This window comes from Manacus vitellinus, unplaced genomic scaffold, assembly GCF_001715985.3.
Source record: "Manacus vitellinus isolate BGI_N305 unplaced genomic scaffold, ASM171598v3 scaffold_0_pilon, whole genome shotgun sequence".
In the NCBI taxonomy this organism is placed as follows: Eukaryota; Metazoa; Chordata; class Aves; order Passeriformes; family Pipridae; genus Manacus; species Manacus vitellinus.
Window position 1 is genome coordinate 18,280,233 of NW_021938789.1, and position 12,089 is coordinate 18,292,321.

The 12,089-nt window shown below is 41.4% G+C and overlaps 1 protein-coding gene across 1 annotated transcript; it reads left to right on the plus strand.

Annotated features, from left to right (window-relative positions):
* Window position 1: 1 nt before the first annotated feature.
* Window positions 2-4,154, plus strand: UCHL1 (ubiquitin C-terminal hydrolase L1; the record flags this gene model as incomplete). The annotated part of the gene is made up of 7 exons (XM_029962554.1): window positions 2-55; window positions 955-1,105; window positions 2,324-2,409; window positions 2,485-2,532; window positions 2,935-3,004; window positions 3,368-3,426; window positions 3,733-4,154. Coding segments are annotated over 7 exons (555 nt in total), but the record flags the coding sequence as incomplete, so codon positions are not given.
* Between the last annotated feature and the right edge of the window lie 7,935 nt (window positions 4,155-12,089).

The window sequence follows — 12,089 nt, forward strand, 5'->3', positions numbered from 1 at the left end:
CGCCGTGCCGACCCCGGCCTGCGCGCTGCTGCTGCTGTTCCCGCTCACCGAGCAGGTGGGTGTCCCCTCCCGCGCGGGGGAAGGGGGGGGAGACTGGCCGCGGGTAGCACTGGCTGCTGCCAGGAGTGTGTCTGTGTCATCCACTCGAGCATCAGACGGTTGGGTGTGGATGGGGCTTGCGCTGGGGCTGTAGGTGGACAATGTTGTGCATGGCCCCCGCCTCCAAATCGCCTGACCTGAGCAACAAAATGAACTGAGCAACAAAACAAGGCCTCTTATTCTATCCCAATGCTCCTGTGAGACTGCTTTTGTATATCAGACTGAGAAAAAACCATGACCGATCTTGAGCATGAGGAATAGCAATTCCTTTACTGTGCTGACTCATTGGATATAGAAAGGCCTAAACTACTTCTCTATGGTTAATATATTCAGTCCACTTGATGCTAAGGAAGTGAATCAGAAGATCAGGTTTGAAATAAAGAATATTTAACAGGTTCTTTAAATGAAGGATTATAACGTTTCAGTAGTAATGGATCTCAGTTGTTTACACGTTGTTCTGGTGGGAAGAGGTTCACGAAGGGAAGTAACCTGAAGGTCCAAAGGCACATTATTGCAGAGACATGTCAGTAGTCTTGTTCAGTGAACCAAAGCAATTGAGGGATGATAATGAAGAGCCTATCCATTCTATGGTTCCCCACCCCAAGCGATTTCCAGTGTACAGAACAGATGAAGGGCTAAGTACAGTACCTTTGGATATGACTGAGTCACGCAGGTAGTCAGTCCATTAAGTGTTGGCCTGAATCCAGTTTAGACATGGTGCTTACTGGACCTATGCCACAAAGATGACTTTCTTGTCCAGTCTTGGTATTGATTCTCCTGCACAACTTATCTGTAGTTTACACAATAAAAAGATGCAACTGTAATGAAATGCTTAAAACAGTTACACGTTTACAGCATGAGAACTTCAGGAAGCAACAGACTGAGAAAATAAAGGATCAAGAAATCAGTTCCAAGGTGTATTTCCTGAAGCAGACAGTCAGTAATTCCTGTGGGACAATTGGTCTGATACATGCAGTTGCTAATAACAAGGACAAAGTGAAGCTTGGTGAGTATGAATGTTCTGAAATGCTTGAATTTCCACTTTTACGACAGAAGATTGAATGCATGTGGGCTATTGGGAGGCATGGGGCTTTCATTCAAGGCAAGTTAAGACATGCCATACTGCTTCAGTTGGTAAGTGGGCCTTTCAGCTCTTGGAGGGGGGCACGTGGACTCAACCTTTGACTTGTGTTTGGTAGCTGCAGAGGTATTGTCCTAGTGAGCAATGCAAGAAGAAAAGGGCACATAGTAGGACTGACCAAAGTCTGTCTGTAATCGGGAAGTACTGTGTTCAGAAGTAGTTGTTGACATTGGTCTTGATGTCAACTGAAGAGATGGAGTTCTTCATGCCACCTATGTCTAATAAATATGCTCAGAGTAGCCTGTAAATCAGTTTGAAACATGTTTTCTTTTTTTTTTTTTTTCTGGAGAAGTTGTAGAGATGATAAGTGTCTGTAAGTAGACTTTTCCTGCTGAGATAATAGTTTTGATGGTTTGCTTCCTATAGAAAAGGATTATTTTATTGTTCAAAGACTGGAGATCTGCAAAATACAACTATCATTATTCCAAGAGAACTTGAACCCTTTGTGTGGTGTGGGATTTCGTCTTATACAAAGAAAATACATGCAGAAGGCATAGTGAGCATATGAGCATAGTTTTGCTTCTTGAAAAGATTCTCTGTAATAATGCACTCTAGATGAGTGAAGCAATGATGCAGCACATCTTTCATGGAAGACCAGAACTTAGTGCATATTTGTACTGCACTACTAATTTATGTCCTGGAGAACCAAAGTAATCCCATAATGAGCAAGTGCTGCCTTCATTTGAAGGCAGTGAGACAATTTCATCTACCCCTATTCTGTTACTCGATACTTATGTGTCCTTACAGCTGGCACCTTTCTTGAATTTCTTCAAAACAGGACTGAACCCTTCTGCCAAATGTGCAGTGGGAAAATCAGAAAAGCTACATCCCATTTGAAAGTGACTTTCAAGACAACCATCCAGAGTACCCTGAAGTGCTACACTCTAGTTGTGTAGATTGTTACTAATAGCTTCTGGATAAATAGCTTACTTCAAGTGGTAGTTAAGCTTGTGTAGGAGATAGTTACAGGCTGAATGCAATGAGTTGTAGTTGGTGCAACAAGCACTGATTACTGTGGGCTGCATCTCAACTGTGACTGATGCTTTACACATACTGAATAAAATTTTTGATTATCTTGTGCAGATGAGGGGTCTGCCCTGAAGAAGTTTCTTGATGAAACAGCTGATTTGTCTCCTGAAGAGAGAGCTAAGCATTTTGCAAATAATAAGGTATATAAACTATGCAAACTGCTGACAGCTACCAGCACTTAAGGATGTAGTAACCTGTATCTGCTTTATCTTAAGGCTATACAAGAAGTCCACAATTCGGTTGCACAAGAAGGACAATGTCGGGTAAGATGTGAATGTGTAAAATATTGGGGAAAGAGATTAACAAAGGTAGTAGAGCAATAAAGCTTTTTTTTGTCTGTCAGATGGCTGTTATATTTCATGAGGACAGAGAAATGAGTGACTTGTGGATGACTACTTGTTCAGGGTTTCTTCCTTAAATATAGATTGAAAATTTGGGTCCAGATCCAGATTGAAAACATGACTCTGCACTAGGATTTCTGGTGCATGACCTTGTAGAGGTCTTGCCACAGATCTCTTCAGCTGAACTTAAGTTTTCAGTCCTTTGCTACTGCTTTGTTGTTGTCTATTTTGGTCTGTAGTCACATGTAGGGTTTGCAGTACTAGCTTCAGCCTAACAAATGTGTCTAATGGTATCTCCAAATGTATCTAATGGTATCTTCTAAGGTTGAGGACAACAGTTTGAACTTCCACTTCATCCTGTTTGTCAATGTGGATGGACACCTGTACGAATTGGGTAAGATTCTGCTAACTCTGCAGTTGGACTGGGCCTACTTCAGGCTTCACAGCAGCACTGGGGGCTCAGGCGAGATACTCAGTGCTGCTTAAATTGTTTGCTGAGGCTCTCAGAGCCAATACACAGTTTGTACCTTCCCTCGAAGATTTTAACTGATGGTGGGTTGCACTAAATTCTTTTGTAAAGCATGTCTTTGTTGGTAGAGCTGAGAATACTCAGTCCCCATCTCAGACTATGTATTGACAATTTGTTCTGACTTCCCAAATACATATCATCATATGTGTACTTGTTTGGGCCCGCTGTGCTCAGTGCTGCTAATTCTGAAATACTAAGTATACTGAGTGATAAGGCTTTCTTTCACAGATGGCCGTATGCCATTTCCTGTAAACCATGGCACAAGCTCGGATGACTTGCTGTTGAAGGTAAGACTTCTCCCTCGCTGCTTGTTTCCCTGAAAGCAAGGCCTATAAAAGGGTGAGAAGTGTGCATTTGGTGTATAGTGGCTGTACCTACTTGCTCTACAAGTCTGTGCTTCTTAAATCTACCAAATTTAGGACTACTAAATGTATTGTCCCCCAGAGCTAGATACCTCTTAAATGTATTTATCCACTGGTGCTATAAAGACCTTGTAACTTAGTTGGTGGGACTCAGAGAGGAACAGCAATGACTTGTTCTCTATAGCAAGTCCATTTTCTTAGTCTAAACAGCTACCTTTTTTTATCCCTAAGGATTCTGCTAAGATCTGCAGACAATTTACAGAACGTGAAAAAGGAGAAGTTCGTTTTTCTGCTGTGGCTTTCTGCAAGTCTGCCTGAGACTCTGAAGAGATGCAAGGAAAACAGTCTAATAGCACACTAGTAAATGCAGTTTAAATTCCAGTGCTTCAGTACTTGTTAAACACCGCTGTTCTGGTAACTATTTCCACCTTTTTGCTATACACAAGAGCAACATCAGCTGAGCTTATGTTAAAGGATGAGCTCAAGTTTTAATGTGAACAGTTTGGACACATCAGATATCTTTAGACTCTTTTTTCACATGTTAAGTAGAAAATGCTTAACAGGGCTTGTTTGATCTGTGTCATGTTAATTGAGTTGTTGGTTGATATTTCCTTGTCCTTGATGAGAATAAAATGTTCTGCTGGATAAATGGACTAAATTGATCACTAGCTTTCTCTAAAAGAAGTTGTGTGGCATTCTCTGTAAATTCTTGTTTTCAAAAGACCCTGAAAGATCTCCTCTAAGCAAAAAGTTAATGTTGGCCTCAGGGTAGCAGGACAGTTGATTTTTCTAGGTCTTGAAAGCCTTCAAGGATGAAGGATGTGTTCCAGTGCTGCACTACTGTTCTAGTAAAGTTCTTTCTAATGTCCAGTTTGAAACTCTTAAGCTGCAATCTGCCACCCTGAATGCATTTATTTTTAGAGGGGTAAGGTGTGATAAATGAACACTCAAATTGCACCTTAATGTGGTCTATATTAGTGCTACAAGCAACAGAATGCCCACTGAGTCAGCTGATGTTGTTTCCTTACAGGAGACAGTATTAGAACAGCTATTCTCCCTATCTGTAGCTAAAACAAATCTGCTGGCAAACACAGAAAAAAATCCTTGGCTATCCCCTGTGCTTACTAACTTGTGGTTGTTACAAAGACCTTGAAAGGGGCTATACTTCTCTCTCTCTTCCAAAATGACCTGAAAAGGAGAAACCCACACTACACAAATTTCTAATAGCAAGATGAATTTTTGGGTTTAAGGGAAAGAGATTTAAACTTTATTACATATTTCTTGGCCTCAGTTGTGACCTGTGGAAACTGTTTTTACCTGAGTCTAGTTGCTGTTTGCTGCTGTTGCAGCTCCTTGCTGATACTTCAGGTAGCTGCAAGAAGGGATAAAACACCCTTCAACCCTTATTTCTAATGATTGAGGTCCCAGTCTGTCCCTGCCAGCCATGTTGTATGGTGCTGGGGAACAGTCTTAGATGGCTGCTGGTGCTCTGTATGCTGCAAGCTGTTCTGGCTTCCAGGCTTTTTTGAAGGGTAAGTAAAGCTGTGTGGGGGCTGAAGTTGCTTTGTATTGGGCCTTGTTACTGCTCATATAATTAATTACCTGATAGCTGAAGCTAGCAGAGGGTTACAATACATTTTAATTCAAAATCTAAGGCTTTGTTCAAGCTCAGAGTACTTCAATTCTGAGCATTAGTGTCTTTTGGTTTCTGTTAGCAGAGAGGTGAAAGCTGAGAAAAGGTCTGTTACATGTCATTGCTCTCTACAGCAGCATCTTCTGCCTGTTAGTGGAAGTTGTTGTAGGGTGAAAGGAGGCCTCCTGGGGTATCTCTGCTGCAGCCTTCTGTGCCAGTACAGACTCGGAGCCATGCCTGGGACTCAGGCTGCTTAGCAACAAAACCTTCAAGAGAAGAAATGGCATAAGCATAGGAGAGTGGAAAGAGCAATAAAAACCAGATACTGACAGAGGAGGGGTATGAGAGCAGAGCCCAGTGAGCTGTATGCCATAACCTGTGGCAGTGTGCCATAACCTGTGGCAGCCACAGAGGACCCTTTCCTTCCCCTTAAGGCCGTTATGAGGGTACCTGCTGTAACTGCCCGTGTAGAGTTACACGGGTGATCAGTCAGTGCTGAAGCAACCTGAAAATGCCTTTGAGATACTACTGTATTTTTTATAGTGATTGCAGCATTCAAATATTTTGGGTTTTGTTTTTTTCTTTTTCTTTCTTTTTGTTTTAATTAGCAATATAAATGGTGCTATGTAAGTTAATTTAGTGTTTCATAAACTTTTTTTCTCTCTTTTGCTCAAGTTTCTGAGTTAAGAATCTACTAAGAGGCAACATTTTAATGATTTTGGCCTCATGAAGAAACAAGAAAAGGATTGTGACAGACTGTTCTAATTTTCTCACATTCTGGTCCAAGGTACAGTTTGAAAGGATGAAAATAAAGAGAACAACTAAGGAATGAATCTTATGCATCCACTCATGTATAACAACCCTAGCAAGGCTGTTTTCCCCTTCAGAAATGACCCCAGGCGTCTGGCAAACAGCTGGACTTTACTGTAAAACACTCTAGGCTCTAAAAAGAGGAAGATAAGTTACTGGGGATCTTGGGAGTTGGGATAGAATTGCTCCAGATGAAGGGGTTTTCAAACAATGGGTAAGGATCTATAAGCTGAATAGATGGAAGATTTTGCAATAATAACAGTGCAGCTGTTCCAAATGTGTTACTGCATTCACAAGGAAAGTCACAATACATGGAAGCATGTAGGTGGCAATTTAAAACCATATTGAATAAGTCATAGACAGAAAACAAGGAAGATGTTTTAAAGTCATATTAGGTGTGTACGATCTCAAAATAAATGTGGGGGATTTGCATATTTTCCAACTAATTTTACCTACTTGGCAGTTTTTGAATTTTAATTTTTGCCCATTGTTTCACACTTTGGCAGAAATGTGAGACACTGCCAGTCACTGGACACTGAGAGCACTGCCCCACACCACACCCCAGAGCCCCTAACCCAGCCCCAGAATGGCTGGCACACTGGAAGCCCCATCTGGGAGTGGGGGGTGGCCACAGGGGGACAAAGCAAATAAAAACAGCATCATGCAGCTATTGTGTGGTTGCACCCTACCTTCTGGACATGTGGAAGCTGGACTTGCATGAGACACAAGGTGGTAGCTAAAATTCTTTTTCTGTCTTTACTTCTCTTAATATCCTTTCTTGATATTTTTGGTAACTTACAAGGTTGGATTTTGCTAAGTTTTAGCATGTGCTAAGTAATTGCTTTGTGAAATGCTTTATTTTGGTTGAATGTTGCCCTTTAAACTTCTGCCAAGTTCCCTTATTTTCTAAAGTTTGCCAGTAAAAGCATGTTATTTCACCTCCCGAGAAACATGTTCAGCATCTTCTCCTGTGAGCTCTCCCAAGGTATTAAAAGAACTGAAGGCCCTTTTAATAAATTCAGCAGGTGAATTTTTTAAGCCTTGTATATTTTTAAAATAAAACTCCTTCAGTGAGCTCACAACTCGAGGCCTGGGGTCTTACAGCCAAGAGGTATAAATGTCTGTAGGCTATTTTAGAGTGTTATGTATCAAAACGCTGTTTTCATGAGAAGATGTTCTTTCATAAATTAGTATTTTCTGTTGGTCACATCCTCTCTAAAGTGCAGCTCTTTATGTTTCTTGTCTCTCCTTATTTTCTTCTGTTTATTCTTAAATCTGTAGTTCCACATGGAACTCTTATCTTTCCTTGATTTCCTGTGCATCCTTCTTAAGTAAATTAGTTGTTTTGACCCTTTCTAATTCTTATCTAAAGCTCTATATTTTTTCCCAAATTTACCCCTGAATTTTCCCTATGGCAATTGTTGAGAAGGGCAGGAGCTTGTGAAGCCCATTCTGTGTTTTATGCCCTGAAAGAAACCTGTGACTGGCTGTTGCCATCGCTGCTCTTCCAGACAGAGGAGTCTCTTGAGCAAATTTATTTTAAATCAAGAGGTTCTTGCTATTTTTGTGCAGCCTTCCGGAGGTGTTATTTTAACAGTTAATATACAGAACTATCCTCAAAAATATATAAGAAATATTTAAGAATCTCAGGTAGGATTTCAGGTTTATCTGTTTAGACCTGCACATTGCTAATTTAGAACTGTATCCAGGGTTGATTGTGTGCAATCTTATAATTTTTGTAAGTCTTCTTTGCTCTGTTGAAAGCTGTAGTCAACCTGTTCTGTAGGTGGCAGCATTGGGAAACTTTGAGCAACAAGTCCAACAGCAGAACAGATCCTGAAGCGATCTTATTTTTTAAATCCAGTTTTTAAATCTACTGCTTTCAGTGAGACCGCTCACATGCTTAAGCACACTTCTGATGTGGCCAAATAGCCAATCCTTATTTTAGTCAAAATTTAGGAATAGCGTAATGTCCAAAGCCTCTTACACATTTGAGTTTACTTGAAGCTGATACAGCACCACACCACCTCTTTTTCCAGTATACACTGCTGTACAATATACGCACTACTCTTTCCATGCTAAATAGAATACTTTTTTGGGAGAAAAAGGAACAAAAGTGTGAGACTAACTCCACCAGTGTCCTGCCTTTGATGTACAGACCAGCTTATCAATCTCTAAATAATCAAGATGGAGAAGTAATTAGCTGAAAAAGGAACTAGACACACTAGTATCCTCTGCCTTTGATACAAAGGCAGTGGGGAGCTCTATGGACCAGTGCTGGGCAGTGGGAGGAAACAGACACTGCAATAAACTTTTAAAGTCACGGGATCCCTCTCCTGGTGCTGCCAACAACCAGGAAGAGGCTGATGACAGAACTTCAGCTCAGTGAGACCAAATGGGAACAAACAAGAACTGGGAAAAATGCATCCAGAAGTGGAGTACTAGCATTTAAGTTCCTTCGTGACCAAAGGAATTAAAGTATCACTTGCATTTTGTAATTTTTAAATTCTTGCACAGAATGATATCAAGTTACAAGGAGTGGTTGACATTCCAAATGCTTTGAACCCAAGAAACCTCAACAGATGAGAGGATGGATCTAGAAGAAACCTCATGGAGTTCAACGTGGTGAGGTGCAGAGCTTGGCACCTGGCTGGAGCCACCACAGGGCCGGGAGGTGATGGGATGAGTTTCAGCCCTGCTGCAACCTGGGGGTTATAGCAGGTGCCAAACTGAATATAAGCCCATGTATTGAGTGCTCTCTTTGTGAATAAGGAAATGTTGGGAGTCACATTGGGAGGAGCAAGACCAGCAGATGGAGGGAAATTATTATCCATTATTACTTGGCCCTGGTGAGGCTGCACTTGGAATAGCAGTTCAGTTCTGGGTCTCCCCACCCAGTCCAAGAAGGATGTGGAGGAATCTGGAGAGGGTCTAGCAGCAGATTACAGAGGTAGAGAGCATGTGGCCTACAAGGAGAGGCTCATGGAGCTAGGTGTTTATAGTCTGGTATAGAGGAGACTAAGGCAGGATCTAATTGTAGGCTACAACTACTTCAAGGGCAGTTGCAAAGATAACAAAGCCATACTTTTTCTTGGTAGTAGGAGATGGTATATTAAAGGGCAGTAACTGGAAATTGCATCTTGGAAGGTTCAATTTGGGACATTTGGAAACTAGAAGAGTACTTCTTCATGGAAGGGTGATATATTGGAACAAGTCATCAGAGAAACAGGAGCATCTCCATCCTTGGAAGTTTGTAAGGGACCAGAATTTAACAACCAGCTTTTGTTAAGCTACCTGAGGTCACCTATTACATACAAAAAATTAAAGCAGCAATCAGTGTTGTTCCAGGCTTGGGAACTGAGATCTGTGCTCCTTGACAAGGAGCTAATCGTGAATCTCCTCTCTGTGCCTTGTGCGGGGGAGTTGTTTCCCCCAGGAAGAGCTGGAGGCTGATGCTGCTGACTGCTGCTTTTCTTCCCAGGCTGGGGTGGAAGGACAAGCATGGCTGCAGAAACAGCAGCTGATGCATCTAGGAGGAGGTGCAGGTTTTGTCACTGATGGGAGGGTTGTCACTTCACAGAGAGAGGAGAAACCAGAGGCCAAGGGAAGATCTGAGGGAGCTCTTCCATGGTAAATGAATCCCTGAGGATGTGTGTAACATCTCCATGGGTACCCTAGTGGGAAAAAGAGCAGTGAGTGATAGGGAAAATGGAAAAAGGAGAGAACTCCTGCATGTTTTTCAATTATCATCTTTCCAGCAGTACCATGAACAACATAAGACTGTTTAGTGGAAGTTTCCCAACCCCTTAAAGAATTCTGCATCAAAAATGTGTGCTAGATGAAGCTCAATGCACAAGTAATGAGCTATGTAGAACTGATTTGAAACTTTCTTATGTACTTTTTCCCTAGATGAGTTTCACATGTGGTTAGATGATATTGCAAGGCCTGCAGCAACATAAAGAAAGTGAGATCTGAATGACATTGGAGGAACAAGACTGAGCAAAGGTATTTCAGTTGCTTTAGCATTTCAAACAGGGTACCATAAAAAACAAGTTCCATTGCTTAAGAACACTCAATACCATACTGAGAGGTATTATTACTTACAATACTGTAGCCAGACTGAATTGCATTTTCTTGTCAAGTCTTTATACATGTGCATGCTAACATCTTAGCAGAACTGCTCCTACTCTTAGTGTGAGGAGAGTGTGAGAAGTGAAGCTTTACTATCCCCGTTTTGCAAGTAAGGAATGGAGACATGGGTTCCCTCATTTGCCTAAGGGGATACTTGAAACTGATGGCAGAGTTGGAATTAAAACTAAGTTTATAACTACATACGGATTGTGGGGTTTTTGGTTTTGGTTGGTTGGTTTGGGGGTTTTTTGGGTGTTTTTTTGCAGGCAGAGTTTTTATATTTACTCTATGCTGGCTTTGGGCCTGAGTTAATACATCCACCCTCTTAGCTCAGCTAATTAGCTAAAGCTCAGTGCTGACTTGGAGAACAGTCAGGTGAACTCATGTCTGCCTGCAAAAGAGGGTCTGTATTGACATATAGTCCCCAGAGTCCCCTTCTAATGCCTGCAGATATTTCTCCAGTAGACTTATATTGCATCAACATTCAAGAAATACTGCTTTCTTCCTCTTCTTTCCCTTCCGATCCCACAAATATGTTTAGCAACACGGGGAAGTTGAGGATTATGCATAAATCTAAATTGCAGATGATTACAGAAAAAAGAGTGGTTGCAGTATTCAGGCTTTCTGACATACAGAAGAGTCAGGTGGCAAGGCTGTGGCCATGTTCCTGATGGTTTCATGGAATACTGTGAAGAAGTATTGATGAAGAAACAAGATGGTTCAGGAAAAAATATAATTATTTGGCTAGCTTGGTATTTCTCTGACCTTACCAACCATTCTTTCTCCTTTCACTGAACAATGGCCCTGATGGTCAAGTTGTATCAATAAACAACATCTTTCTCAGGATCTATTCTTACCAAACAATGTGAGAGAAGGGGTTAGATACTGGATGGTTAATTTTTCCCTACTTCAGAAAGCAGCTGTTGGAGGTCTTTGAGGTAGCCCGATGCTGCATATGGAATTGGACATGATCTTCCCTAAATACATAGTTCAGAACTTGGTTTTCAATTTTCATGACCCTCTGAGAACAAGTCATAAAGTAATCCCTGCTGCATGTTAGAGATAATGGACACAGGCAGCAGTGACAACAAACTTTCCTGTAAAACATCATGCAAATCTTTTCTCTAAGGTGGCAAAATTCTCTGGTTTGAATCAGTCTGATGCACGTTCATGGCCCTGGATCAGGCTATGAGGGTTTAGGCAAGTTGTTGCTCTTTGGGAAAGTGCCATGTTTCAGGGCAATGAGAAACTGCTGGTTAAGCAGATGTGGATCTTGTACAACATGTTTTACAAAAGTTGCTTCATTTCTAGTGCCTGTATGCCACAGCTGCTGCAGGGATCCATGTCAGTCGGGTGATGGACTTTAATCCTCTGCTTAACTGCAGTGTGGATGTGTATAGCTCACAACTGTCGCTCCTGAGGCTTGTAATAGGGGAGAGTCCCAGGAAAGCTGGGACTGCTGCCTGTCTTCCTTCAAGGGATATTGTTGCTATGTTGTAGCCTGAGAATCACACACTCATTGACAGACTGAAAAGATGTGTGAATAAATTAGCTTAAAATCTCTTTAATTTTCAAAACTTGAGATATTTTTCCCACCAGCCTCAACCAATATGCAAGCAGGGTTTTTTTATCTTATAATTTACCTGGCATTTTTGAAAGGAAAATCCACAAGTGCACTTGAGTCGCTGTACAGTGCAATGAAAAGGAAAAAAATTGAAACATTAGCTCCACAGCAACATTGTTTTTGTCACTGACCCATTTGATACAAGCATGTCAGGAAATGTCCATTAGATTCGGTGGGGCAGGGAAAAGTTCTTTGGTCAAATATGCTAGGTAAATTCAGCTCCTGGGCTGAACAGGAGAACTTATTTTCATTTTCTCTGTATCACTTGGGGTCTGATTTTGCAGAGCACCTCAGCTCATGGTTAGTCCATGATTTCAACTAAAATCAAGCCTTCAGTTAGGCTCGAACACATGGTTGAAATTATGTATAGGCTGAAGTGATTTCCTTAGT